The 27,179-nt window shown below is 42.8% G+C and overlaps 2 protein-coding genes across 3 annotated transcripts; both read left to right on the top strand.

Annotated features, from left to right (window-relative positions):
• The first annotated feature begins 842 nt into the window (after positions 1 to 842).
• LOC139420909 (amidohydrolase domain containing 2) lies at positions 843 to 12,899 on the top strand. Of its 2 annotated transcripts, XM_071171327.1 has the most exons (13): positions 857 to 966; positions 2,915 to 3,066; positions 3,228 to 3,364; positions 3,577 to 3,716; positions 4,771 to 4,825; positions 5,074 to 5,286; positions 5,724 to 5,812; positions 7,855 to 7,999; positions 8,229 to 8,336; positions 8,408 to 8,476; positions 8,941 to 9,042; positions 9,451 to 9,566; positions 9,656 to 12,847. In XM_071171327.1, the coding sequence occupies exons 2-12, from the start codon at positions 2,984 to 2,986 to the stop codon at positions 9,522 to 9,524; spliced, it is 1,215 nt and encodes a 404-aa protein (XP_071027428.1). In that variant the 5' UTR covers positions 857 to 966; positions 2,915 to 2,983; the 3' UTR covers positions 9,525 to 9,566; positions 9,656 to 12,847. The 2 variants fall into 2 exon arrangements, with proteins under 2 accessions (XP_071027427.1, XP_071027428.1); XM_071171326.1 differs by having other exon boundaries at positions 843 to 966; positions 9,451 to 12,899.
• Positions 12,900 to 20,207: 7,308 nt separating this feature from the next.
• On the top strand, positions 20,208 to 26,717 carry LOC139420910 (G-protein coupled receptor family C group 5 member C-like). Its single transcript, XM_071171328.1, has 4 exons — positions 20,208 to 21,210; positions 26,063 to 26,166; positions 26,296 to 26,418; positions 26,685 to 26,717. Exons 1-4 carry the CDS (start codon positions 20,208 to 20,210, stop codon positions 26,715 to 26,717), a joined length of 1,263 nt encoding a protein of 420 aa, XP_071027429.1.
• Positions 26,718 to 27,179: the final 462 nt, after the last annotated feature.

The raw sequence follows: 27,179 nt of genomic DNA, 5'->3' as shown, positions 1-27,179 counted from the left end.
CAATTATGAGTGCAGGTTTACTTACTAAATATATCATTATTACTATTCACCTACTGCACTGTATGATAGCTAGCAAATTAATTAGCTAATGCCTATCTGGAACTTCTGAAGGAAAATGATAACCAAACAAAAGTGTTTACTTTTTGCATTAGTACCACAATGTATAACTTATTTGCATTCACTTATACTTATGTTGACTTCTCCATTGATGTTGTTTTTAAGTTTTCCCGGAATTTAAAAAAATTGTATTTAACCTTGATCTAATTAGGCTAGTCAGTCTTGAACAAATTCTTATTTACAATGACGGCCTACCCCGGCCAAACCCAGACGACGCTGGGCCAATTGTGCGCCGCCCTATGGAACTCCCAATCACGGCTGGATGTGATACAGCCTGGATTTGAACCAGGGACTGTAGTGACGCCAATTGTACAATAGTCGCGAATTGAATTATGGGGAGTTTCAGGCCCCGGAGTGAACATAATTGTACACTCGCAAAGCCGACAAAAAACGAGGGCTGAGGGGCTTACGTTGCAAACGTCCCTTGCTTGGCTAATCATTTGGACCACCCACCAAAAATGGCGACGAGGATTCCCCTAAGGGTAAGTGGGCGAGGGTGTGTCTTTTAAGTGTTTTGACCGTATGTTGACTTTGAAACGCAGCCTAGAAGTTCTTCTTTATCAAGAACTGCCGTGGCGCTCTTCCAACCACCACCCTCCTCCGCCTCTGGAGCTAACGCTCTCGGCCAGTCCTCAGACCCTCCTATCCGCAAGTTTCTACAAGAGCTTTGCTCCGAGTGGAAACGCTAACCGGATGCTTCAGATTTATACATCCGCTAAAACGTCATTGTTCTCGCTTCCGCGAGTCCGTTCGTTGTTTTGATCAGCTGACTGCAGCATTCTCACATGATTCCATCCGTCTACCGTTGTTGGAATTCTCACTGACTGCGATTTGACTGTCTTCTATGGGGCAAGTATTCGATTTATTCAAAAGAAAGATGAGCTATCTTATTCGTTTACAGCTGAGATCAGACCAACGTTTTCATGTAAGACATTGATGTACGTTTACATGCATATTAATAATCCTATATTAAACTGCTTACACCGACTATGGAAATGGTCATGTAAAACCTTACTCTGCTTATCTCAATCGGTGTAAGGTAAAAATTGAAATAAACGTACACCGAAATCTTTCGAATTATTCGGACCGCTTAATCCGCGTTCCAGCGGTATATTTATTCTGCGCATGTGCAGAACAACGGTAGACGAGCAGCGCAAGACTCCCTCTTATGCGCGAGTGATGTGTGCTCGGAAAAACTGAAAGTATGCATCATATAAATATTAATGCAACAGTTTCAAGATTTTACTGCGTTACAGTACATATAGGGAAATCAGTCAATTGAAATAAATTCATTAGGCCCTAATCCATGGATTTTACATGATTTAGGAGCCAGGCCCGGCCACTGGGGAGCCAGGCCCAGCCAATCAGAATTTGTTTTCCCCACAAAAGGGCTTTATTACAGACAAATACTCGTTTCATCAGCTGTCTGGGTAGCTGGTCACTGATGATCCCGCAGGTGAAGAAACCGGATGTGGAGGTCCTGTGCTGGTGTGGTTACACATGGTCTGTGGTTTTTAGTCCAGTTGGATGTAATGCCAAATTCTCTAAAACGACTTTGGAAGCAGTTTATGGTAGAGAATTGAACATTCAACAGCTCTGGTTGACATTCCTGCAGTCAGCATTCCAATTGCACACTCCCTCAAAACTTGAGACATCTGTGGCATTGTGTTGTGTGACAAAACTGCACATTTTAGAGTGGCCTTTTATTGTCCACAGCACAAGGTGTACCTGTGTAATGATCCTGCTGTTTAATCAGCTTCTTGATATGCCACACCTGTCAGGATTGTCTTGGCAAAGGAGAAATGCTTACTAACGGATGCCCCAAAAAATAGCACAACATTTGAGAGAAGTTTTTTGTGCGTATTGAACATTTCAGGGATCTTTTCCTTCAGCTCATGAAATATGGGACCAACACTTTACATGTTGCATTTATATTTTTGGTCAGTATAGTTTGCACTTTTAAGATATGACTGCCTTTGTGCAGTTGAATTTCTGAATTTTGTCTTTTGTATTATAAATTCTATACATTCGTTCATACTGGATTAAGAGTACATTTTCTTTAACTTTAATTTAGTTGGTTATGCTCCAACTTTCCCTCCACCTTGTGCCAACATCAGTTATTTTTATTAAGTCTTGGTTCCAATAGTTTAAATTTTTTTCCTAAGAGATTGTCAGTTGGAAATACTCTCAGCAAGGTTGTTATATATCTTCTCTGTCATATGAACATACATTTCTGACTCAAATAAGATTCCCTTAGGTTGATCTGAGGTCCAAAAGATTTCAAATACACATTTTGTGATATGTAACTTTTAAGTTGCATGTAGTTTGAAACTATGCTCTCTGCAAGGTAAGTCCAACATTGCTTTTATTCTGTCATGGAAATACATATATTTCTTGTTATCATGTAATTTATGGTGTCTTTGCCTTCCTACACACTGTTATTCATTAATAGACTAACAACACTGTATTCAAATGGTTTTAGTGTTAGCTTCTTATCAGATCTGTTCTAGGGTGAAATAAAATGCAATGACAACATGGGGGTCAAAGTCAAATGTTGCACCTTCAGCATTGTACAATGTTGTTATAGGAAGGTTCTTACATTGGTGTGTCTGTTTATGGTGGTGGGTTGGTGTACTGATTATCCCAGATGTGATATGTAACCTGAAGAATAAAGACGGAACAGTTGGCTATTCAAGGTTTTACAGATTGGTACTGTAATAGTGTACTGTAATAGTGTAACTCTTCAAAGGCTTTCTTTGATAACTTGTCTGTACTGTTCTTTGACTGTTATTTATAGAGCGAGTCTTTCTGAAGTGACTACACTTCAGGAGAGGTGTCATAGAGGTGACATAGCGTCTTGTGGAAGATGCCTACCAATAAGTCTGTGTCGAAGGCGCCGATCACCCAGTTCGTCAACTGCAGGATACTAAGAGATCACAAGCTGCAGCGGTACACACAAATGAACACACAAGCACGTGGATATGAACATACACACACACATGTAAAATAAATACCATTACATGTAAAACAAGCGTTGTTACGATGTATGTTACTGTGTGTGTGACAGGGTTTGTTTAATAATGTGTGTATTGTTCCTGTCTTTCCTCCAGAGAGGATCTGTGGGTGCGGGAAGGGCGGATCCTAGACCCAGAGAAGTTGTTCTTTGATGAGGAAGGCTACGCAGATCAACGTGTTGACTGTGAAGGCCTCATCATCGCTCCTGGGTTCATTGACGTTCAGATCAATGGTTAGTCTTTTCTTTGGGGGGGGGGGGGGTCAATTCACTCCAGGGACTGTCCCCAATTCAATTGCAGGTATTGCAGGTATGGACTTTATTGGAGGAGTGTTCCTTGCGAAAACTAACACAGCCTGCGAGCTGTTTCTCTCACCAGAACAAGGAAGCCATTGGATACAGGATTTTCCAAACTCAATCAATTATCCATTGTTTTACACCCACAGGAGGATATGGCATCGACTTCTCGCAAGCAACCAGTAATGTCAGAGGAGGTGTGGCCCTAGTAGCCAAGAAAATCTTGGAGCATGGTGTCACCTCTTTTTTACCCACCCTAGTCACCTCCCCTCCAAACATCTACCACAAGGTAGGCACCACCTCTACACCTGTCCTCTCAACATGTCCCGTTTCTCACCATTGTCTCACATACACTTTATGACCAAAAGTATGTGGACACCTGCTCGTCAAACATATCATTCCAAAATCATTGGCGTATGGAGTTGGTCCCCCCTTTGCTGATATAACAGCCTCCACTATTCTGGGAAGGCTTTCCAATAGATGTTGGAACATGGCTGCAGGGACTTGCTTCCATTCAGTCACAAGAGCATTAGTGAGGCGGGGCACTGATGTTGGGCGATTAGGCCTGGCTTGCAGTTGGCATTCCAATTCATCCCAAAGGTGTTCGATGGGGTTGAGGTCAGGGCTCTGTGCAGGCCAGTCAAGTTCTTCCACACCGATCTCAACAAACCATTTCTGTATGGACCTTGCGTTATGCACGGTGGCATTGTCATGCTGAAACAGGAAAGAGTTGACCAGGGCAGCTCTAGCAGGGCAGAAATTTGACGAACTGACTTGTTGGAAAGGTAGCATCCTATGACGGTGCCATGTTGAAAGTCACTGAGCTCTTTAGTAGGCCATTCTACTGCTAATGTTTGTCTATAGAGATTGCATGGCTGTGTGCTTGATTTTATATGCCTGTCAGCAACCGATGTGGCTGAAGTAGCCTAATCCACTAATATGAAGGGGTGTCCACATACTTTTGTATATATAGTGTATGTCATTAGTGACTCCCATTCAAATGTGTTTCAAATAGTGTTGGTTTTCTTTCAAATACTTGAGCTGTGGTGGATTGATCTTGTCTGGCGCAATGTGAATTGTTAGATACTATTACACTGTTGGAGCTAGGAACACAAGCATTTCGCTACACCCACAATAACATCTGCTTAATATGTGTATGTGACCAATAAAATGTGATTTGATTTGGATCCAAATAGTTTCAAATATGCAAACCACACCCACCTGGCCTGGCACTCCAGGCAGGCTCGATCAAATTCTTATGTATTGCTTATGAATGCAATATTTATGCATGTGTTATGAAATCCTGATGCACGTACCTTTCAAGTAAAATACCTGTTTTCTAGGTCTTGTCTGAGGTTAAAGTTCACAGTGGAGGAGTGGAGGGAGCTGGAGTTCTGGGTAAAGATGCAGTCAGGAAGGATGTAGACACATCTTCATATGTCTGATTGGTCCTTATATCTGGACATGATATCCAATACTGTATTCCATATAACTGTATGGTGATAGAGGAAATGTTATAAAACAGTGTGATATGCTGAAATATGTTGTCTCTTTTACTCCATTACACATTCTGTCAATATTTCATATTTCTGCCCTTTTTTGTCCATTTCGCCGTCTCTACCCCCACCCACTCGCTCTCTCTCAAGGCTGCCATCTAGAAGGTCCATTCATCAGTTTAGAGAAGAAGGGAGCCCACCCGGAGCAGTACCTGCGCTCCTTCCAGTCGGGCGGCATGTTGGACCTGATTGAGACCTACGGGACCCTTGATAACGTTGCCATGGTGACGTTGGCCCCCGAGCTACCCAACAGCGAGAAGGTGGTTAGAGAGCTGGCTCAGAGGGGAATCACTGTTTCTCTAGGTAGGTGAATTAAACTGGGAATAGGATATGTAGGCCTATGACGTCTGCTTATGCATGATTTAATTGTGAAGCATCTATGTAGGCCTTATGCATGTTTTATGAATCATCACTGTGCATCACTGTGTCTCTAGGTAGGTGTAGTATTCTGGGAATGGGAATAAAATCTAATTTATATGTATGACTTAGATACTCCTCTTTGTGTGCATGCTGGGAATGACATAGCCTTTATACTGTATGTATTACATCTGCTGCTAAATGTTTTATTAAGCATCTATATAGGCCTTATAAAGGGTTTATGAAGACTTATTTTAAACAACAGAAAACCAGGCTGTTTATTCAATCCAATAGACATCTCCTGTCTGTAAGCAGGAGGTTGCCACACTGTGTAGGATGATGTGATACCACTAAGTGTACCTGTCGACCGATTCCACGTGTAGGACACTCTGTAGCCAACCTGTCCCAAGCTGAGGAGGCTGTGCAGAACGGAGCTTCATTCATCACACATCTCTTCAATGCTATGCTGCCTGTGAGTAATATAACACAGCATCATATTGTATTATGTTTTCCATTTAGCACAGTGAAGTCGGAAGTTTACATGCACCTTAGCCAAATACATTTAAACTCAGTTGTTTTTACAATCCCTGACATTTAATCCTAGTAAAAATTCCCTGTCTTAGGTCAGTTAGGATCACCACTTCATTTTAAGAATGTGAAATGTCAGAATAATATTAGAGTGAATGATTCATTTCACACTTTTTCAGTTCTGCCCACAAATTGTCTATAGGTTTGAGGTCATGGCTTTTTGATGGCCACTCCAATACTTTGACTTTGTTGTCCTTAAGCCATTTTGCCACAACTTTGGAAGTATGCTTGGGGTCATGTGTCCATTTGGAAGACTCATTTGCGACCAAGCTTTAACTTCCTGACTGATGTCTTGAGATGTTGCTTCAATATAGCCACATAATTTTCCTTCCTCATGATGCCATCTATTTTGTGAAGTGCACCAGTCCCTCCTGCAGTAAAGCACCCCCACAACATGATGCTGCCACCTCGTGCTTCATGGTTGGGATGGTGTTCTTTGGCTTGCAAGCCTCCCCTTTTCCTCCAAACATAACGATGGTCATTATGGCCAAACAGTTCTATTTTTGTTTCATTAGACCAGAGAACATTTCTGCAAAATGTACGATCTTTGTCTCCATGTGCAGTTGCAAACCGTAGTCTGGCTTTTTTTATGGCGGTTTTGGAGCAGTGGCTTCTTCCTTGCTGAGTGGCCTTTCAGGTTATGTCGATATGGGACTCATTTTACTGTGGATATAGATACTTTTGTACCTGTTTCCTCCAGCATCTTCACAAGGTCCTTCGCTGTTGTTCTGGGATTGATTTGCACTTTTCGCACCAAAGTACGTTCACCACTTGGAGATAGAACGCGTCTCCTTCCTGAACGGTATGACGGCTGCGTGGTCCCATGGTGTTTATACTTCATACTATTGTTTGTACAGATGAACGTGGTGTTCAGGTGTTTGGAAATTGCTCCCAAGGATGAACCAGACTTGTGGAGGTCTACAATTGTTTTTCTGAGGTCTTGGCTTTGCTTTTGCTTTTCCCATGATGTCAAGCAACGAGGCACTGAGTTTGAAGGTAGGCCTTGAAATACATCTTCAGGTACACCTCCAATTGACTCAAATGATGTGAAGCTTCTAAAGCCATGACATAATTTTCTGAAATTTTCCAAGCTGTTTAAAGGCACAGTCAACTTAGTGTATGTAAACTTCCGAACCACTGGAATTGTGATACAGTGAAATAATCTGTCTGTAAACAATTGTTGGAAAAATTACTTACGTCATGCACAAAAACGACTTGCCAAAACTATAGTTTGTTAACAAGAAATTTGTGGAGTGGTTGAAAAACGAGTTTTAATGACTCCAACCTAAGTGTATGTAAACTTCCGACTTCAACTGTACATTTTTAGTATGTACTGTATGTTAGTTTTCGTATGTGAGTGTAGTACAATCCTCTGTTTCTCCCTCCAGTAACATCGCTGTCTGACGTTTTACTGGATAACCCTTATAGGAGAATCTTGCTTTTTTACCACCAAAGACACATTTCACTTTCAACTTTATCTGCAACGTTATAATCCATTTTTTTGCAACTTGAACGATACATCTCCGTCCATTCTAGCAGCAGGCTACACGGAGTATGGAACAGCTGGATAGGGGAAACGGCTGGAGACGTACAAAATGTAATATAACGTTGCTTATAAAATTTGGAATGACACAATTTCATGTGTACAACATCTGAAGACCTGCATCACTACACTGATAGTGTTTCTGTTTCTCAAACCATACAGTAATAATAGGAGAGAAGTGTAAATGTGGTTAATGAGTAACCTGTCCACCTCTGGGTGTGGTCAGCCAAATCACAGACATACGGTCTACACTATACTGTTGGACACATGCTTCAGATGCCTTGCCAAGTCTATTCAACTACAGTTTCACAATTGTACTGTAATAATGTAATGGAAGATGATGGCCATTTCTCTCTGTTGCCATGGTGACCGTGATGGGTTAGTTTCACCATCGAGACCCGGGCATTGTGGGTCTCCTCACCAGCGACCAGGTTCCCCAGGACCGGACGGTCTTCTACGGAATGATTGCTGATGGCATCCACACCAACTCTGCCGCCCTGCGTATCGCCCACCGAGCACACCCTACAGGTCTGTGTAAGAACTACACGCACGGCTTCTGTGTGTGTGTGTGCTCTGATGTGTCTCTGTGTGTGTGTGTGGGGTTGTGTTGGAGTGTTTATTGGAGTCTTCTGTTGTAATGCTGTGAGTTTCAGTCTTGAAACCAGAAGTTGTTCAAGCAATGTCAGGTATAATATGCATACTAATTGCAAGAAATCTATGGCAATGCTTGTGTTGGCTTAATGTGTTTGTCCTACAGGTCTAGTGTTGGTGACTGATGCCATCACAGCGATGGGTCTACCTCCGGGCCGCCACACCTTGGGTCAGCAAGTCATTGAGATCCAGGGGCTCCATGCTTATGTAGCAGGTCAGAATCTCTTTTGTAAGGTGTAAACAACTTTTTCCCGAAGTTGTCTCTAAAACGGTCTTTACTCATAGGCACCAAGACGCTCAGTGGCAGTATAGCCACAATGGACATGTGTGTCAGGCACTTCAAACAGGCTTCAGGTGAGTGTGCGTGTTAGTAAAAGGGCTGTCTTACAAAAGTTATTCAGTCCTTCTAAATATGTGGTTACTTACTACATGTGTGCACACGTGTGTGTGTGTGTGTGTGTGCGTGCAGGGCCGGACTACCACGTTTGGGTCCCTAAGGTCATCGACCTCCAGGGGGCCCCCCACCCCCTTTTAGGAAAATGGCTAACTTACTGCATTTTAACACAAAACATTTTTTGTTGCACTTTTATAATGCTATTGTAGCAGTTTTAAGCTAATGTCCTGCTGTTCTAAACATTTTACCTTGATGCTGAGAGAATTTTGCCATTTATGCAGGGCATGTGCTCCAGGGCCCCCGACCTCCAGGGCCCCTGAATGAATAACATTTGGTTGGGGGCTCCCTGAAGGTTGGGGGCCACGGAGCACGTGCCCTGCATTCCCATTCGGTAATCCGGCCCTGTGTGTGTTTGTGTTGACAGGCTGCAGTGTGGAGCAAGCCCTGGAGGCAGCGTCACTCCACCCGGCACAGCTCCTGGGCATCACCCGTTGTAAAGGCACCCTGGACTATGGGGCAGACGCAGGTGATACACACACACTCACACACACATCTAAAGTAAGCGATTGTAAAGGCCCCCTGGACTAGGGGCAGATGCAGGTGAGAAAGTAAACAGCAGAGGGCGGTCTTGCTCTGTCTACTCCAGGGGTGTCAAACTCAATTCCTGGAGGGCTGAATGTCTACAGGTTTTCTCTCCCCCCCCTTGATTAAGGTCATTGATTAGTCTCCTCAACTGGTTGTGTAGGTCAGGGGTTTTCAAACCTCTCTTCGGGGACCCCCAGCTATTCTATGTTTTTTGACTATTCCATAAATTTTAGAAAAGAAATGTCTGGTGGTCCCAAAGAGATTTTTGAAAACAACTGGTCTAGGTCTTGTGTGTGGTGTAGGAAGAAGCACTAAATAGTAAAACATGTCCCCCTCTCTCCCCCGTTAGATCTCGTTCTGCTGGATGATGCTATCAATGTCAGAGCCACCTACATCGCAGGCCAGGAAGTGTGGAGGAAATGACATCATAATAATCAGTCCCCCACCGCTGCCCCACCCGCCCACGTGGATCAAATGGGCATGTCCCAAATGGCATCCTATTTCCTAAATAGTGCACTACTTTTGACCAGAACAGAGCATCATAAAGGGAATAGGGTGCCATTTGGGACACATCAATGCCTGGCTGCATTGTGCTGGACACTTATCTCAGACCCTAGATGGCACCACTCTATAAGAAGAATTTTGGATGTAGCACAAAGAAGTGCTCTATGTAGGGTGCTATTTGAGCTGCACCCTGGTAAAATGGAGCCACTTGTAAAATGCTACAGTATAGAATTCAATAGTTTTGTGCTATATTTTTATTGACATTTTGCATTAAGACACTTAACACAACATATACTGCATTGAAATTATTTTAATAATCTGTTTGATACATGGGAACATAGCACTGGGGTAACGCAGTTTCTCTGGACCCCCTCAGGGTTAGATCCCTCCCTAAAATAAAACAAAATCTTAAGTGTCAGCCAGACAGCCACTCATAAAGTATAGACTACCGATCGTTGTCCATGGTGCTGAAATTGTGACATATCTATGCAGCTGCATGCATATCGAATCGATGATAGGATTTCTGTGGTGCCAGGGCATGTAAAGCTTTGCTTTAGCTAATGGATCAATGTTTATTGGTAGGCCTATTTGGTCATCATTTTCTCATGTTAAGCCTAACATTTCACAAAGCTATACACGGTGTCGCAATGCTGACATTTTTTACTGCTGGCTGATGTAAATTCAGATTGCAGAGTGTAAAATGTATTTGCGATGCAACAGCATACTAATCAGCTACCAATTGATTTTTAAAAATATATTGTACAACTGTCCAGTATAGGCTACCGGAACCTGCATGACATGAGCTGTTCTCGATCTCTCCCAGCTTGGATAGAAAGTTGTTATGCATAAAACTAGTCTATTAAAGGGATAATCCACCCCAATAAATAAAATCATAAAACTCCTGTCAATTTGGTGAAAGCCTATGTTCTATTAGTGGGTAAAATTCAAATTTTCCATGATTTAACATCTCTGTGGTCGGCCTGTGAAAATCAGGAAATTGTGTAGGAACGTGACATAGCTATATAATTAGATGCCTTTTTGGCTGTGAGCTCACAATTGCTTGTTAGACACTGGAATTGTTTATGCTTTATTCAAGTCTGACCATCGCTCAAGTACAAACACAGGGTTAAATGCCCCACGTTCCCAAACCCTAAACAAGGTACAACGTTTAAGCATGATTTTACTTCCTTTATAGAATTAATTAAATATCTGCTGTATCTAATATAATACTATAATAGACTCTTATCACACAACTGTTTTCTTTTCACCAATTGGTTGGTGAAAATCCCTGATGTTGCTACTCTGCTCCGCTATGCTCTGGGCCTAAGAGTGACTAAAAGTGATGCAATAGTCCACTCAAAAACTTGTCTCGCATTTTGTATTCTCTAGATCAGATATTCACAAACCAGAGTACCCTCACTGGCGTCGGGGGGCACGCCAAATAAAAATGAGTTTCTTCATATTTTCAAACAGTACATTTATATTTTCCAACAGGGGTATACTTTTGAGTGAGGTTTTTTTTCTCACCCGAGTAGCCTCGTTTCACTGCCAAAAATAAATTAAACCATCTAGTGTTCAGCAGAATAACAACACAATATCGATTACAGGTAGCCTAATCAAATAATTAACATCCAATCACATTAACTGTTACTCTCTCGCGGGAAACCTTCACTCTTGCACAGACATTTAGAAACGATACATGACAATTTGAAAAATAAGCCACGGAAGTTTTTTGAGCGAGAATAAAGGCATGTGTAAAAGCAAAAGATACCATTAATAAGAAGGGGCTAGAAGCATGTTATATGGTGAGCTGCCGAGTCGCTAGGACAGGCAGGCCCCATACTATTGTGGAGGACTTAATTCTTCCTGCTGCCGTGGATATGGCTGGGGAAAAAGGCCAAAAAACTATACAGACAATGTCTTCATCAAACAACACTGTTTCACAACGCATCATTGACATAGCAGGAGATGTTTTGAAACAATTACTGCTTTGCATACAAGCCAGTGAATTATATGCATTACAGCTGGATGAGTCAATAGACGTGTCGAGCCTGGCACAGCTGCTGTATCTGTCTGTTATGTTTATGAGGGGTCAATTAAGGAAGACATCCTCTTCTGAAAACCAGGACAACATAAGAGGATTTTTTTTTTATAGTACTGGACAGCTTTGTGACATCCAATGGAATTTGCATAGTCAAAATGTGTTGGTATCTGTACTGATGGCGCAAAAGCCATGACAGGGTGACATAGTGGAGTGGTAACGTGTATGCAAGCAGTTGCTCCCGACGCCACTTGGGTACACTGCAGCATCCATCGAGAGGCTCTTGCTGCCAAGGGGATGCCTGACAGCTTGAAAGATGTTTTGGACACTACAGTGAAAATGGTTAACTTTGTTAAAGCAAATCCCCTGAGCTCTTGTGTATTATCTGCATTATGCAATGATTTCGGTAGTGACCATGTAATGCTTTTACAACATACAGAAGTGCGCTGGTTATCAAGGGGCAAAGTATTGACATGTTTTTTTCTATTGAAAGAAGAGCATAAAGTTTTTTTACTGACCATAATTTTCACTTGACTGACCACTTGCATGATGACGAGTTTCTCACACGACTGGCCTTTCTGGGTGATGTTTTTTCTCGCCTGAATGATCTGAATCTAGGGTTACAGAGACTCTCCGCAACTATATTCAATGTGCGGGACAAAATTGAGGCTATGATTAAGAAGTTGGAGCTCTTTTCTGTCTACATTAACAAGGACAACACACAGGTCTTTCCATCATTGTATGATTTGTTTGTGAATGAACTCAAGCTTACGGACCATGTCAAATGTGATATAGGGAAGCACCTGCGTGAGCTGGGTGCGCAATTATGCAGGCTGTGGCTCGGGTGGTTAATGCCCTTGATTATATTTTTGGCCTTCCTGTGACATCAGGTGCTATAGGTGTCAGTGATGCGTTGGGAAGACCGCACCACCGTCTGGAGAGCCCTGCAGTTGCAGGCGGTGCAGTTGCCGTACCAGGCGGTGATACAGCCCGACAGGATGCTCTCAATTGTGCATCTGTAAAAGTTTGAGAGGGTTATAGGGGCCAAGCCAAATTTCTTCAGCCTCCTGAGGTTGAAGAGGCGCAGTTGTGCCTTCATCAACACACTGCAAACCATGGACCCATTTTGTATTCTACATGAGTCAAATGTAATGGAGTCTGTTGCACATGTTGTGAATGGTTACTGTTTATACAAGGATTGCAATTTTTGCAATCTTTTGAGCATGGATTAAATTAATTATATTATTTTTGCATTTCAGCCTCTGGGTTATTCATTTTCATGGTTTTGAGTGTGAGTACCTCTTTAACTCTACAGTCTCACCAACAGCACACATCCATAAACATCCTTGTGGAAGCTGGTTTGATGTTGATGATGTGTTTTCCTGTGTGCCAAATACATTAGATGTTGTTTGTAATTGTATTTATTAAGGAGCCCCATTAGCTGCTGCCTAGGCAGCTACTCTTCCTGGGGTACAGAAACATTAAGCCAGTTATATGCAATATTACATGACATTACATTTCATGACACTTTTCACAACACATTAAGTGTGTGCCCTCAGGCCAAAACTCTACTACTACATATATATGATACAAAATCCATGTGTACGTGTGTGTATGCGTTGTGGTGAAGGTGCTCATTTTGGAAGTGGGTTCTCAGGAATTTCACTTGTGTTAATGCTTCTGGCCATGCCACACCCACATCTAGATGAATGAGGAATTAGGTTGTGCCTCATAAAGCCAAAACTATATACACTGCTCAAAAAAATAAAGGGAACACTTAAACAACACAATGTAACTCCAAGTCAATCACACTTCTGTGAAATCAAACTGTCCACTTAGGAAGCAACACTGATTGACAATAAATTTCACATGCTGTTGTGCAAATGGAATAGACAACAGGTGGAAATTATAGGCAATTAGCAAGACACGCCCAATAAAGGAGTGGTTCTGCAGGTGGTAACCACAGACCACTTCTCAGTTCCTATGCTTCCTGGCTGATGTTTTGGTCACTTTTGAATGCTGGCGGTGCTTTCACTCGAGTGGTAGCATGAGACGGAGTCTACAACCCACACAAGTGGCTCAGGTAGTGCAGCTCATCCAGGATGGCACATCAATGCGAGCTGTGGCAAGAAGGTTTGCTGTGTCTGTCAGCTTAGTGTCCAGAGCATGGAGGTGCTACCAGGACACAGGCCAGTACATCAGGAGACGTGGAGGAGGCCGTAGGAGGGCAACAACCCAGCAGCAGGACCGCTACCTCCGCCTTTGTGCAAGGAGGAGCAGGAGGAGCACTGCCAGAGCCCTGCAAAATGACTTCCAGCAGGCCACAAATGTGCATGTGTCTGCTCAAACGGTCATAAACAGACTCCATGAGGGTGGTACGAGGGCCCGACGTATCCACAGGTGGGGGTTGTGCTAACAGCTTGCAGGACATTTGGCATTTGCCAGAGAACACCAAGATTGGCAAATTCGCCACTGGCACCCTGTGCTCCTCAGATGAAAGCAGGTTCACACTGAGCACATGTGACAGACGTGACAGAGTCTGGAGACGCCGTGGAGAACGTTCTGCTGCCTGCAACATCCTCCAGCATGACCGGTTTGGCGGTGGGTCAGTCATGGTGTGGGGTGGCATTTCTTTGGGGGGCCGCACAGCCCTCCATGTGCTCGCCAGAGGTAGCCTGACTGCCATTAGGATCCTCAGACCCCTTGTGAGACCATATGCTGGTGCGGTTGGCCCAGGGTTCCTCCTAATGCAAGATAATGCTAGACCTCATGTGGCTGGAGTGTGTCAGCAGTTCCTGCAAGAGGAAGGCATTGATGCTATGGACTGGCCCGCCGGTTCCCAAGACCTGAATCCAATAGAGCACATCTGGGACATCATGTCTCGCTCCATCCACCAACGCCACGTTGCACCACAGACTGTCCAGGAGTTGGCGGATGCTTTAGTCCAGGTCTGGGAGGAGATCCCTCAGGAGACCATCCGCCACCTCATCAGGAGCATGCCCAGGCGTTGTAGGGAGGTCATATACAGGCACGTGGAGGCCACACACACTATTGAGCCTCATTTTGACTTGTTTTAAGGACATTACATCAAAGTTGGATCAGCCTGTAGTGTGGTTTTCCACTTTAATTGTGAGTGTGGGCCTCCTTGCTCGCACACGCTTTTTCAGTTCTGCCCATTTTCTATAGGATTGAGGTCAGGGCTTTGTGATGGCCACTCCAATACCTTGACTTTGTTGTCCTTAAGCCATTTTGCCTCAACTTTGGAAGTATGCTTGGGGTCATTGTCCATTTGAAAGACCCATTTGCGACCAAGCCTTAACTTTCTGACTGATGTCTTGAGATGTTGCTTCAAGATTTTCCATTTTCCAGCCTCATGATGCCATCTATTTTGTGAAGTGCACCAGTCCCTCCTGCAGCAAAGCACCCCCACAACATGATGCTGCCACCCCGTGCTTCACGGTTGGGATGGTGTTCTTCGGCTTGAAAGCATCCCCCCTTTTCCTCCAAACATAACGATGGTCATTATGGCCAAACAGTTCTATTTTTGTTTCATCAGACCAGAGGACATTTCTCCAAAAAGTATGATCTTCGTCCCCATGTGCAGTTGCAAACCAAGGAAATACCAAGGATGAACCAGACATTTCTTCTGAGGTCTTGGCTGATTTCTTTTGATATTCCCATGATGTCAAGCAGAGGCAATGAGTTTGAAGGTAGGCCTTAAAATACATCCCCAGGTACACCTCCAATTGACTCAAATTATGTCAATTAGCCTGTCAGAAGCCATGACATAATTTTCTGGAATTTTCCAAACTGTTTAAAGGTACAGTCAACATAGTGTATGTAAACTTCTGACCCACTGGAATTGTGATACAGTGAAATAATCTGTCTGTAAACAATTGTTGGAAAAATTACTTGAGTCATGCACAAAGTAGATGTCCTAACCGACTTGCCAAAACTATAGTTTGTTAACAAGACATTTGTGGAGTGGTTGAAAAACGAATTTTAAGGACTCCAACCTAAGTGTATCTAAACTTCCAACTTCAACTGTATATCAATATATGTTAAAATGTATATATTCTGGCTATCTACAGCTCCAAACAGGTGATGGTGGAACAGGTCACGGGTTCAGCCAACAACATATCAGACGCCATTATTCTACTGACCGAGACCATGGTGGAGCGACACGAGGTGGAGTTGTTACAGAAATCAGGTTCTTTTTCAGTCCAGGTTATACCTGGACACCTTTGGATGTTGATGCCATTAAGATGCACACGCATATTAACGTTCCTGTTTAAGGTCATTGTACATGAGCAAAAACACACATAAGATGTGATCATTTCATACAAAATACTTTATAAAAATCGGGAAGGCATGACGTGTTATTACCTCACCCACGGGTGGGCGGAGCTCGTGGTGGTGGAGAATCGCCACCCCAGGTACCACCTCCACGTCTCATGACTGTAGTGACAGCTTCATCGTGGTGTTGACCCGCGGGTGCCTCGACTATCGACAGCATCCCTCCGCTTTATAGGTACAGTACACATCAACAGGTGATGTAATGTTTCTAGTCTCAAAGCAATCTGGTCTCCAATTTAACTTGGATGAAAACATTTTGTTTTGCTTTGTTATTATGTTCCATTTAACTTGGATGAAAACATTTTGTTTTGCTTTGTTATTATGTTCCATTTAACTTGGATGAAAACATTTTGTTTTGCTTTGTTATTAGAATAGCCCTGCCATACACCATCACAGTTGTGCACCGGGGCCTCCCACTCCACTCGATCATAGCAGAATGATAGTGGGCAGAAAAAATACTGGCTCTGTTATCAAGAAGTCACACCGTCAAAATCTTTGCGAATTATTGGAGACGAACACTGACCACCAAAGGAAGACATTTGGACACGTAGAGCAAAATCTGTCAAATTGAGTGTAACTTGGCAGTATGTCTTTACGGATAGTTCTTTGTAGATTTGATAAACTATTTCAAGTCAAAACATATTGAAATCAATAGAAAATAAACACCGGTTGCGAAAAGGAATTAATCGAACCCACAAATGCTGATGCTCCAGATACTCAACTAGTCTAAAGAAGGCCAGTTTTATTGCTTATTTCATCAGGATGACAGTTTTCAGCTGTGCTAACATAATTTCAAAAAGGTTTTCTAATGATCAATTAGCCTTTTAAAATGATAAACTTGGATTATCTAACACAACATGACATTGGAACACAGGAGTGATGGTTGCTGATAATGGGCCTCTGTATGCCTATGTAGATAGTCCTTAACAAAATCTGCCATTTCCAGCTACAATAGTAATTTACAACATTAACAATGTCTACACTGTATTTCTGATCAATTTGATGTTATTTTAATGGACAAAAAATGTGCCTTTCTTTCAAAAACAAGGATATTTCTAACTTTTGAACGGTAGTGTAGGACCACCCCCCAAAACAAAGTGAAATCGACACAATCTTCACGTCATCATTATAATAATCTGTGATCATGGTAGTGATTCCAAGAGACAAACACATGTGTTGGTTTAGGAAAAATCAAGTTTGGCATTACAGGAGTGCTAAGCATAAAAACATCACAGTGGTTAAAAAAATAGTCTATCCACAGGAGGGTGTTGAACGTTCAGGTTGGATACAACAGTGATCTTAGACAGGATATGTGTATATCCTTTCTGTACAAATACATGTATCCTACCTTAAAGAAATTTGAGAGGCACAAATATTTGCATTTGTGTTGCTCATAACAGTCACATACTCAAATGTATTCTTTATATTTTCTTATGATTTTAATTGAGTGACAATTTTACTTCTGAATTGATATATGATGATGGTTAGATTAGTTTCCTACTCTTTGGCAGAATGACACGGAAGGAATAGGGTTGCAAATGTTCCTGAAATGTTCAGGTTTTACATGTAAAATGTAATAAAGTTGTCACAGACAGTTGACATTCTGACTGTATATGAGATCAGGAAAAAGGACACATAGCCCCAGGTATGAGCAAGGCTGAAGACAGCTCAATACAGGTGGTTATGATCAAATGTCTGGCATATTGAAAAATCTTGTTACAACTTCTACAATGGTGAGTGGAGGAGTCAAGCGCAGAGAGCAGGTAATTCAGTTCGTGGATATTTTATTCCATAGACTGTGGAGCCACGACATGCAAAACACCAGGGCGCATGAAACAACCCGTCCCAAAATACAACGGACTAAACTGTCCGGAAAAGATACTCTTTACACTTATACACCAGATAACAGAAAACAAGCCCGCACAAATACCCAGCGGGCCTAGTGCCCTTAAATAGCCTACAAACAAACACTAACTCAAAACAGGTGTACCCAATTACCCAATAAACAGAAACAAACGGAAAGGGAATCGATGGCAGCTAATAGGCCGGCGACGACGACCGCCGAGCGCCGCCCGAACAGGAAGAGGCATCATCTTTGGCGAGATTCGTGACAAATCTCAGTTAATCCTGTATCATAATCATCCACCAGGTGGCCCTGCAAAATGCTCACACCTTGCAAATCTATGGATTAGCCTAGTATTCTATACCATATCATGACATTTTAAAAAGAGGGCTAAAGGCATGTTTCTTAATTGAATTAAGATATTTTAGGAGATTAAAATAAGTACTTAATAACATGCACATGTATCTTGTCCCAATATGCACAGCTGAATGTATCCCTTCATTCTATGTATGTTTGGTAGTTTACTAAAACATTCCCTATTTTATGTCTCAAACCCGAACAAAACCTGTAGCAGAGTTTGCTCAAGTGTAAGGGTGCTTTAGTTAAACAGGGGCTCCATTGGTGAGATTGAACGAGAGAGAGAGGCATATTGGTGGGAAAATATGTAAAAAAATTATTGCATAATTGTTTTTTGTTTTTGGATGTGTCCTGCCCTGCCGCCTACAGCCTCCCCATCTTTCCAAAATAGCGCTAGAGAACTTTTAAACTACACAACAATCCAAACGCACAGGTCGGGCCCCAGGGTACGTGCCCGTTTGGTAAACCGGCCCTGGTAGGCCGGCGATCATAGCAGAATGGGAGTGGGCAGAAAAAATACTGGCTCTGTTATCAAGAAGTCACACCGTCAAAATCTTTGCGAATTATTGGAGACGAACACTGACCACCAAAGGAAGACATTTGGACACGTAGAGCAAAATCTGTCAAATTGAGTGTAACTTGGCAGTATGTCTTTACGGATAGTTCTTTGTAGATTTGATAAACTATTTCAAGTCAAAACATATTGAAATCAATAGAAAATAAACACCGGTTGCGAAAAGGAATTAGATTTTTCTGGATTAAATATCAATACAGGTTTGTAGTCTAAATTACCTGGATTCTTCTGTCTGCTTTTGACGAGAAAGAGGAGCGGCGCGTATTCACATCATCATCCCTGTCGACAGGTAATACACGGGCGTAGTAGAATGATAACATTTACAACTCAGTTTCCAGTCTATCATTCCTAATAGTATTACTCATTAATGAGTAGGTCCTCAAATAATAACTAGGCTATATGCTACTAACACAATGAAATACTTGTTAAGGAAATAATATTATTCAAATGGCATACTAGTGTTCTATGGAAGTTTAGTATTAATAGTATTCAGTTGATCAAATGGCTCATTATTGATTCATCAATACCATTCAAATAGGTTGTTTCTGTAGTTGAACTGCCTCAAATGGAGGCAGTTCAACGGGACAAATGTATTTAGCAGATGCTTTGGCCTGGCTGTCAGTCACCCATCCTTTATGTTAGACACACAAGTATTTATCTGTATCAGTGTGTTTGTCTTCCTTACCTGCTACATAGTTACTATGGCAATGCATTGGTTCTTTTTAAATATAGGCTAGCTAGCCACCTACTTGCCCATATATTCCATATTGGCTGTACAGTACACTCTTCCCACTGGGCACAGATGTCAATTCAACCTCTATTACACGTTGGTTCAATGTAATTTCATTGAAATGACATGGAAACAACGTTGATTCATTCAATCAGTGTGCCCAGCAGGTTGCTTTCTGTTTAAGGGTCTCTTCTCACAAAGATTAGACCTGTAGACACACAGTCCTTGATAAGCTGAGCAGTGATCACTTTCAGTTGTGTGGGATTTGTTGGTCAGTGGTGACTTTGATCAGTGGTAGAATTATCCAGGAAACAGGTGTGTGTGTGGCACCTTCCATTACCTGGCTGGCGCCATGCGGGGGATGTATTCACTGTAAGGACTGAAGCCATTCTGATCCAGTCAGCCACTCTGTCATGTACCAGCTTATGTAAGACACAGTGTTTCATGTAATATTGAATAGGTAGCACTAGGATTCAATATAACCTGTTGGAATCACTGAGAATATTCTGTATAACCTACAGGATGCAGTGACCAGGTTACTGCATGTAGCTAAGTGGTTACCATGCGATGGTTAAATATCACTTTGAGTACCTGCCACCCCCAGTACTTGACTGATTCAATCATAATAAGGGATAAAGGGAGGCTCAGGCTTTAGATGTACTGAATGTGTGTTTCTGATGTGTGTGTGTCCCAGCAGTGCCATGGCGGCCCCCATCACCAACGTTCCTAAAGGCTGTGGCCCCTCCGTGGGCTCCCTGTACTTCAACCTGTGTGACTTGACTGCAGTGTGGGGCATCGTGGTGGAGTCACTGGCGGCTTTAGGCGTGGTGACGGCCTTCGTCCTCATCATCATCCTCATGGCCAGCCTTCCCTTCGTGACAGACAGGAAGAGGAAAGGTATGGTGGCCCTGCAGGCCAGCTTTCTGGTCTTCACCCTTGGCCTCTTTGGCCTCTCTTTTGCCTTTATCATGGGCCGGGACTTCACAAGCTGCACCGCGCGTCGCTTCCTGTTTGGTGTACTGTTTGCGGGTGGTCTTGCCTGCCTCCTGATGCATGGGCTGTGGCTGGTGCTCCTGAACCGGCAGGGCCAGGGCCCCCGGGGCTGGATGCTGTGTCTGGGGGCCCTGGCCTTCTGGCTGGTTGAGATCATCATCAATACAGAGTGGCTGATCATCACGGTGGAGAGGAGGCCAATGACAGCCAGTGGCAGCCCTGACATCTCCTGCAGTATCACCAACCAGGACTTTGTGATGGCTTTGATCTATGTCATGGCCCTGCTGCTGGGCGTGGTGCTGATGGCCGTGCCCTCGCTCACACACAAACACAAGGCCTGGCGGCGAGACGGAGCCTTCATCCTGGCCACCGGGGTCTGCTCCATGGCCGTGTGGGTGGCCTGGATCGTCATGTACATCCATGGGAACCAGGTGGCCGGGGACCCCAGCTGGGACGACCCCACCCTGGCCATTGCCCTGGTCAGCAATGCCTGGGTGTTCTTGGTCCTATACACCATCCCAGAAATCTGCTCCCTCACCAAGGAGCAGGAGGAGGGGGATGAGCAGCCCAGCGATGGGGAACACATTATCTACCCAGTCAGGAGTTTGGTCTATGATAACATTCTGAAGGAGCAGAACACTGCAGCAGCAGCAGCCCATCAGAACATGTACATGGAGAACAAGGCCTTCTCCATGGACGAACCCAACACAGGTACAGTAGGAAGGCCCAGCCAACCATTCAATCAATCAATATCTGTGTTGTCCCATTTGGGAAATTTGTAGTGCAGTCAGGATAAAAACAACAAAATATACAAACTTTTAAAAAAGAGAGAGAGTAATGCCAGTGCCATCATAGCATCATGAATACATTTTTTCCATCCACTAGAAATGTATTTCATGTAGGTTTAATCATTTGAATCTGTTCCATCTGATTTTCTGGAATATTTTCTGTTACATCGGTATCCATGTTTATTTATCACAGGGCTTAATCATTATCTAATAATACTATAATAGTATCAGTCTCTCACGCTCTTATCTTATTGATTTCCCCGTATTTCAACTTTCGTATAGTGAGTGACAAGTTACATAACGGGTCTACGCAGTAACACAGTGTTATTATGTATAGATTGGACAGAGATCAACTCAAAGCGGACAAGCAATGAATCTTGGTTAAATAGTTTTGCGCTCTTCTAGGTTTGATCTGTTCTGGTCCTAGCAATTATTCGCCCATTCTCACCCTACAGTAATGTCAATTATGTTATACAACGGATGGGTCTAATCCTGAATGCTGATTGGTTAAAACCCCATTCCAGCCAGTGTCTATTCCACAAATTGCCACGGCTAAATCTATGATTTAAAATGCCTATTTACTCTGTTCCATCTGACTGCGTAATCCACTGTCTCATCAACCCAGACAGGCAAGTTATACACTTGATATCCACTATAAAAAGCATCTAGACATTATCTCACATTTCTTTTAGACCAACATTTCTTTTTTAACAGCGGGGATTTGTATAAACCTTGCTGTCTATCTCTCCAACATTTGCAACATTGTTTCAATATTCAAATTACATTTCCTGCTGTCCCATTGTAATGAACGTGTCAGGAGCTGGGGCGAGACAGACATGCAGGCAGTGTTTCTCAGCCAGTCGATATCATGAATCAGCTGGCATAATTTGAATGGATATATACAAAAAAATGTCAGTTGAAAAAAGGTGAAACGAAACACAGCTAAATTGCAGTCTTTGCAGCTTCAGTTTAAAGTGATTGTGTTAATGTGGCTATGTTGTTGGCTAGCTCCTCTGAACAACAGTTTCCTGACGAGGGAGCACATTTTCTATTCCAGGCGAAATCGCGACTCATTATGTCATTGTTATGGATGTATCCCAAATAAATGTCACTAGAAAACAGTTTATGCAAATGCAGCTACTTTGCTGTTATTCTGGCTGCACTTTTTGACGCGACTGTACTAAAGGAACATTAAGAACGAACGACTGGGTCGCGTCCATAGATGCAGAACAAGAAGTTTGAACGTCTGGGTCGCGTCTCTAGCAAGTCTAGATTTGTGTCGGGACTATATCTTGTTGAAGGATGAAATAGAATGAATACATTAATCAAAATAACGTTTTCAATGAAAATATGTCAATCATTATTTGAATATGTTGGTAACCCGTTGTATAAAAAGTGATAATGCCCTTGAAGCCAGTGTTTGGAGGATATATTGGCACTGGCCTAACAACACACATGGCAATATATCCTCCAAACACCGGCTTCTCAGGCATTATCACTTAAATATACATTTATTAAGTACACCCATCTAGTACCGGGTCGTGCGTGAAAAGCCCAAGAGGCCACCCGTCTCTAAAATACTGGAACCGGAGTGCCTGGCACAGACAATAATACCACGCTCAAAGTTGCTTCAGTCACTCGTTTTGCCTATTCTAACGTTCAATCGAACAGTAACTGAACGACTCGATGCTTGTCTGCCTGCTTTATATAGCAAGCGACCGCAATGTTCGGAGTGAACCATTTTCGTAAATCGGGTGGTGTACCTAATAGACTGGACACTGAGTGTATATAAAACATTAAGAACACCTGCTCTTTCCATGACAGACTGTACTGGTGAATCCAGGCGAAAGATCCAGGTGAAAGATATGATCCCTGATGTCACTTGTTAAATCCTCTTTAATCAGTGTAGATGAAGGTGAGGAGACGGGATAAAGAAGGATTTTTTAAGCCTTGAGACATGGATTATGTATGTCTAATCAAATTTTATTGGTCACATACACATATTTAGCAGATGTTATTGTGGGTGCAACGAAATGCGTGTGTTCCTAGCTCCAACAGTGCAATAGTATCTAACAATACACACCAATGTTCCTAATGTTTGGTATACTCAGTGTATATCAGTAGTAGATATGGAGTAAGAAAAGTGTGCCCCTCTGTCGTCCCACGGCAGCTTAACCTGTTTGAGGATGCCATCTCCTGACTGACACGTTAAACCGCCTCTGGTTTCTGATGTAACACTCTGTTCTGTTTCCTGTTCACCTGCCCACTAAAACACACAGGAGAGCATGTGCCTTTCCACTGATCTCAGTCGTCAGACAACATAGGTGTGTTCCCCAAATTGCACCCTATTCCATACATAGTGCAGTACTTTTGACCTGGGCCCTGATCAAAAGAAGTACACTAGGGCTGCGTTTAAACAGGCAGCCCAATTCTGATATTTTTTTCACAAATTGGTCTTTTGACCAATCAGATCAACTGATGAGAAAACATTTGATGGAATTGGTCAAAAGTGAAAAACATATCAGAATTTGGCTGGCTGAAAAACACAGCCTATGTAGGGAATATGGGGGCATTTGGGAAACATACAATGTATCCTTTTTTTCTCTTCCCATTATTTATTTTGGTCTTTGCTGGGAAAATGGGGTTAGTGTTGGTTGGATTTCAGCGTATTTGCTCTAGAATTCTAAGTAACAATGTGTAGGGACTAGAATTCTCCATATTTTCTACTGGTTGGATCCATTTTTGTACATGTCTACCTACTACATACAGGTGTCTCTCTGGCCAGTAGGAGGGAATACCTATAACCGCATGAAAACAGCATTATTGGCTTTGTTTACTAATGTATGTAGACATGAAAGCTTTTAATAACATTTATATCACCTTTGACCTTTCCCCTCTACACAGCCTGGCCTGGGTGATCTCATACTGTATATTTGCCAACCTGGGCTAGAGAGGGAGAGAGTCCTTTTGTGATCTGAGCTGTACAGTATCAGTTATACTCTTGAAATTCAAATGGAACAAATAGGAGATCTAGGCTGTGACTCAAATGGCACACTATTCTCTATGTGCCCAGGTCAAAAGTAGTATGCTATGTAGGAAATAGGGTGCCATTTGGGATGCAGTTTTACTATTCACATGGTAATGGAACACACAGAAAAGCTATTCTCCATCTAGGGTCAGTTTGACCTATTCTATGGTCAGGTTTACTTGTTCTGTTTGTAGAGCTTTACAGTACCTAATAGCATAATAACCTGTTATTTAAGAGACTGGCTGCCTAACAAATGGCACCTTATTTCCTGTATAGTGTAATAGTTTTGACCGGGGCTCTGGGGGTTCCATTTGACAGGACGAGGGGATGTGCGGGCTGGGTTGTGAACTTTCACCCCAGTAATTGTCTGCTTCTATCCTAATCCCCCCTCCCAACACCACCACACACACACACACACACACCTCTTTGGTTACGGTATTAAACAGGATGAAAATGTTGTGGCGATTGTGTAAGTTTGAAACACAGAAGTAATGATTGTGTGAATACTGTAAATTACAGTATATTATAAGGAAATACCCAGCTTGATGTGGACTGTAAATGGGTTACAATGAGCTGATCGACTGTCCTGTTCGGCTATAATTAAACACACATTTTTATGTTTCTGTTGCCCAGAGTGCAAATTAACCCATGCCATTCGGGGTGGTCTCTGTATTGAGGGCATGCTCTTGCATTTTATTTTACGGGCCTAATAATAAAGACGTCATTTAAATTGTAAAAATGTATTACCTTTTAATGTGGCATAAACACAACCAGTCATGATATTTTTGGTCTTTGCTGGGAATAACAACTGCCTTGTTCAGAGGCAGAATGACAGATTTTTACCTTGTCAGCTCGAGGATTCGATCTTGCAACCTTTCGGTTACTAGTCAAACGCTCTAGCCACTAGGCTACCAGCAAAGAAAACAAATATTTATAGAAAATCAGTGGTCTACTACTTCTGGCCACAGATGGCATGGAGAACACCAGTAACCGTGTGTACCTGAAAAACAAAACAATTAGCACTCTAAACAGCTGACTGACAAAAGCAAACAATGATAAAATCAACGGATAAATTGAATGCATTGGAATAAAGGCATATGCTATTTTTTTATCAAAGACACATGGCAAACAAAGGCGAAAATGAGGAAGTACAAAGGAAAATCTATGCATAAAAGGAGCTCAGCTGAAGCCGAAATTCAGCACTACTAAGTGGACAGCACCACCACATAGAAATAAATGGTTTAAACCATGTCAGAGAGGTGGGGGTGTTCATTTCATTGGAAGCTTTTATTTTAATATTTACCATTGCATTTTAAACAAATAGGTTCATGGTTCAATTAGCATTATTTAGGGGGAGCTGAGCCCCCCCCCCCGGCTCCCCAGTATTTCGCACCATGATGTTGCCATAGAGACGGTGGCTCACGCATTTTCTTAAAATAATGTCAGATGTATCCGATAATGATGTATGTGACATATCCAAATGGAATATTATATTATCTTTGTCTGTGACATGTACTTACCACAAGTGATAGAGTTGAAACTATAATTATTTGTAATGAACTGGTAGTTTGTAACTTTAAGGGAGCTGGCCAGAAATGTAATCCCATTATTATAAAATCCCAGTGTGTATTTGATCATTCAGCCCTCAGCGATCCAAAGCAATTGAAGCACTTGCAGCTGAGTTTTGAAGTTTTAATTAATTTTAATTTCTTTCTTTCTTCCATTCTTCTCTCCCTCTTCTCCCTAGCAGCCAACAAGCCTGTATCTCCATACGGTGGTTATAGTGGTCAGCTCCGCAGCTGTGTGTACCAGCCCACAGAACTAGCTCTAATCACCAAGAGCCTGGCAAATGTGAGTGGGTTTTACCCAATACACTGACTTAAACCCTCATATCATTATCACACTAGTGTTATTCTCCAAGAAATACATACCGAAACCAACCGTTTTTTAATTCTCTATGTGTGCGTGTCCTCTCTACAGAGGGACCAGTCCCATGAGACGGGCCTCCCCAGGGCCACGGCCCCCCCTCTAAACCAGAGCAGCAGCTCCCTGCCTCACTCTCTAGTGCCCCTACCCACCACAGGACTGTCCCCGGCAGTCAGTGTAAGCACTTCACTGCCATCATACACAACAGTATACGCATCCATTGTGTTTTTGCTGTCTTCTTTCCCTTTTTAAAACTACTGAGCCGAGCTGAGCTGTACTATGCTGGCCTGGTTATGCATCCAAGATAGTTTCTGGAAAAGTCAATGTGAAAAGAACATATCTGAGCCTGCACAGGACAGTTTGGGTTGGCACGACAATGTGAAAAGTATATAAGTGGAAGGTGGAGGATTTAAAATCTAATTATTCTGCCTTGTCTTTCTCAGGGAAATGGTGTGTATAAGAAGCCTCTGTGGTGAATCTATGCTACGCTACTACAACCTGGTTCCTGTTCTTCACTCTCCCCCTATTCTACTCTGTGCCCTAGTTTTCCCTGCAGCCCCAAAACCCAGAGCCTTTGACCACTGTAGAGGCCAGGCTGTTCTGTACATACAGTAGGGCTGGAGGGAGCCAGTGTCAGAGGAGAGGCCACAGTCTTGGTGCTGTGCACCCAGAACAAGTGTGTCTCTCATCTCCCTGTGTCTCATCCAGACTGTCCCAGTGGCAGTACTAGCCACCCTCCACCTACCCATCTCCCAAGCCAGCACTCCCCACCCCCGGGCCACAACCCCATGCACTGATGGGAGATCCAACCAACACAGCAACACACAGCAGTGTGGCCAGAGTGAATGGACAACGAGGCAGTTTCAAAAGGAATTTGTTGCACAGCCATAAAAACCTTTCAGTCTAAGCCCTGTAAAAAATCTAAAGGAAGTTTGTTC

This window comes from Oncorhynchus clarkii, chromosome 12 (assembly GCF_045791955.1).
Source record: "Oncorhynchus clarkii lewisi isolate Uvic-CL-2024 chromosome 12, UVic_Ocla_1.0, whole genome shotgun sequence".
Classification (NCBI taxonomy): Eukaryota; Metazoa; Chordata; class Actinopteri; order Salmoniformes; family Salmonidae; genus Oncorhynchus; species Oncorhynchus clarkii.
This window is presented reverse-complemented; position numbering and strand designations above follow the sequence as displayed.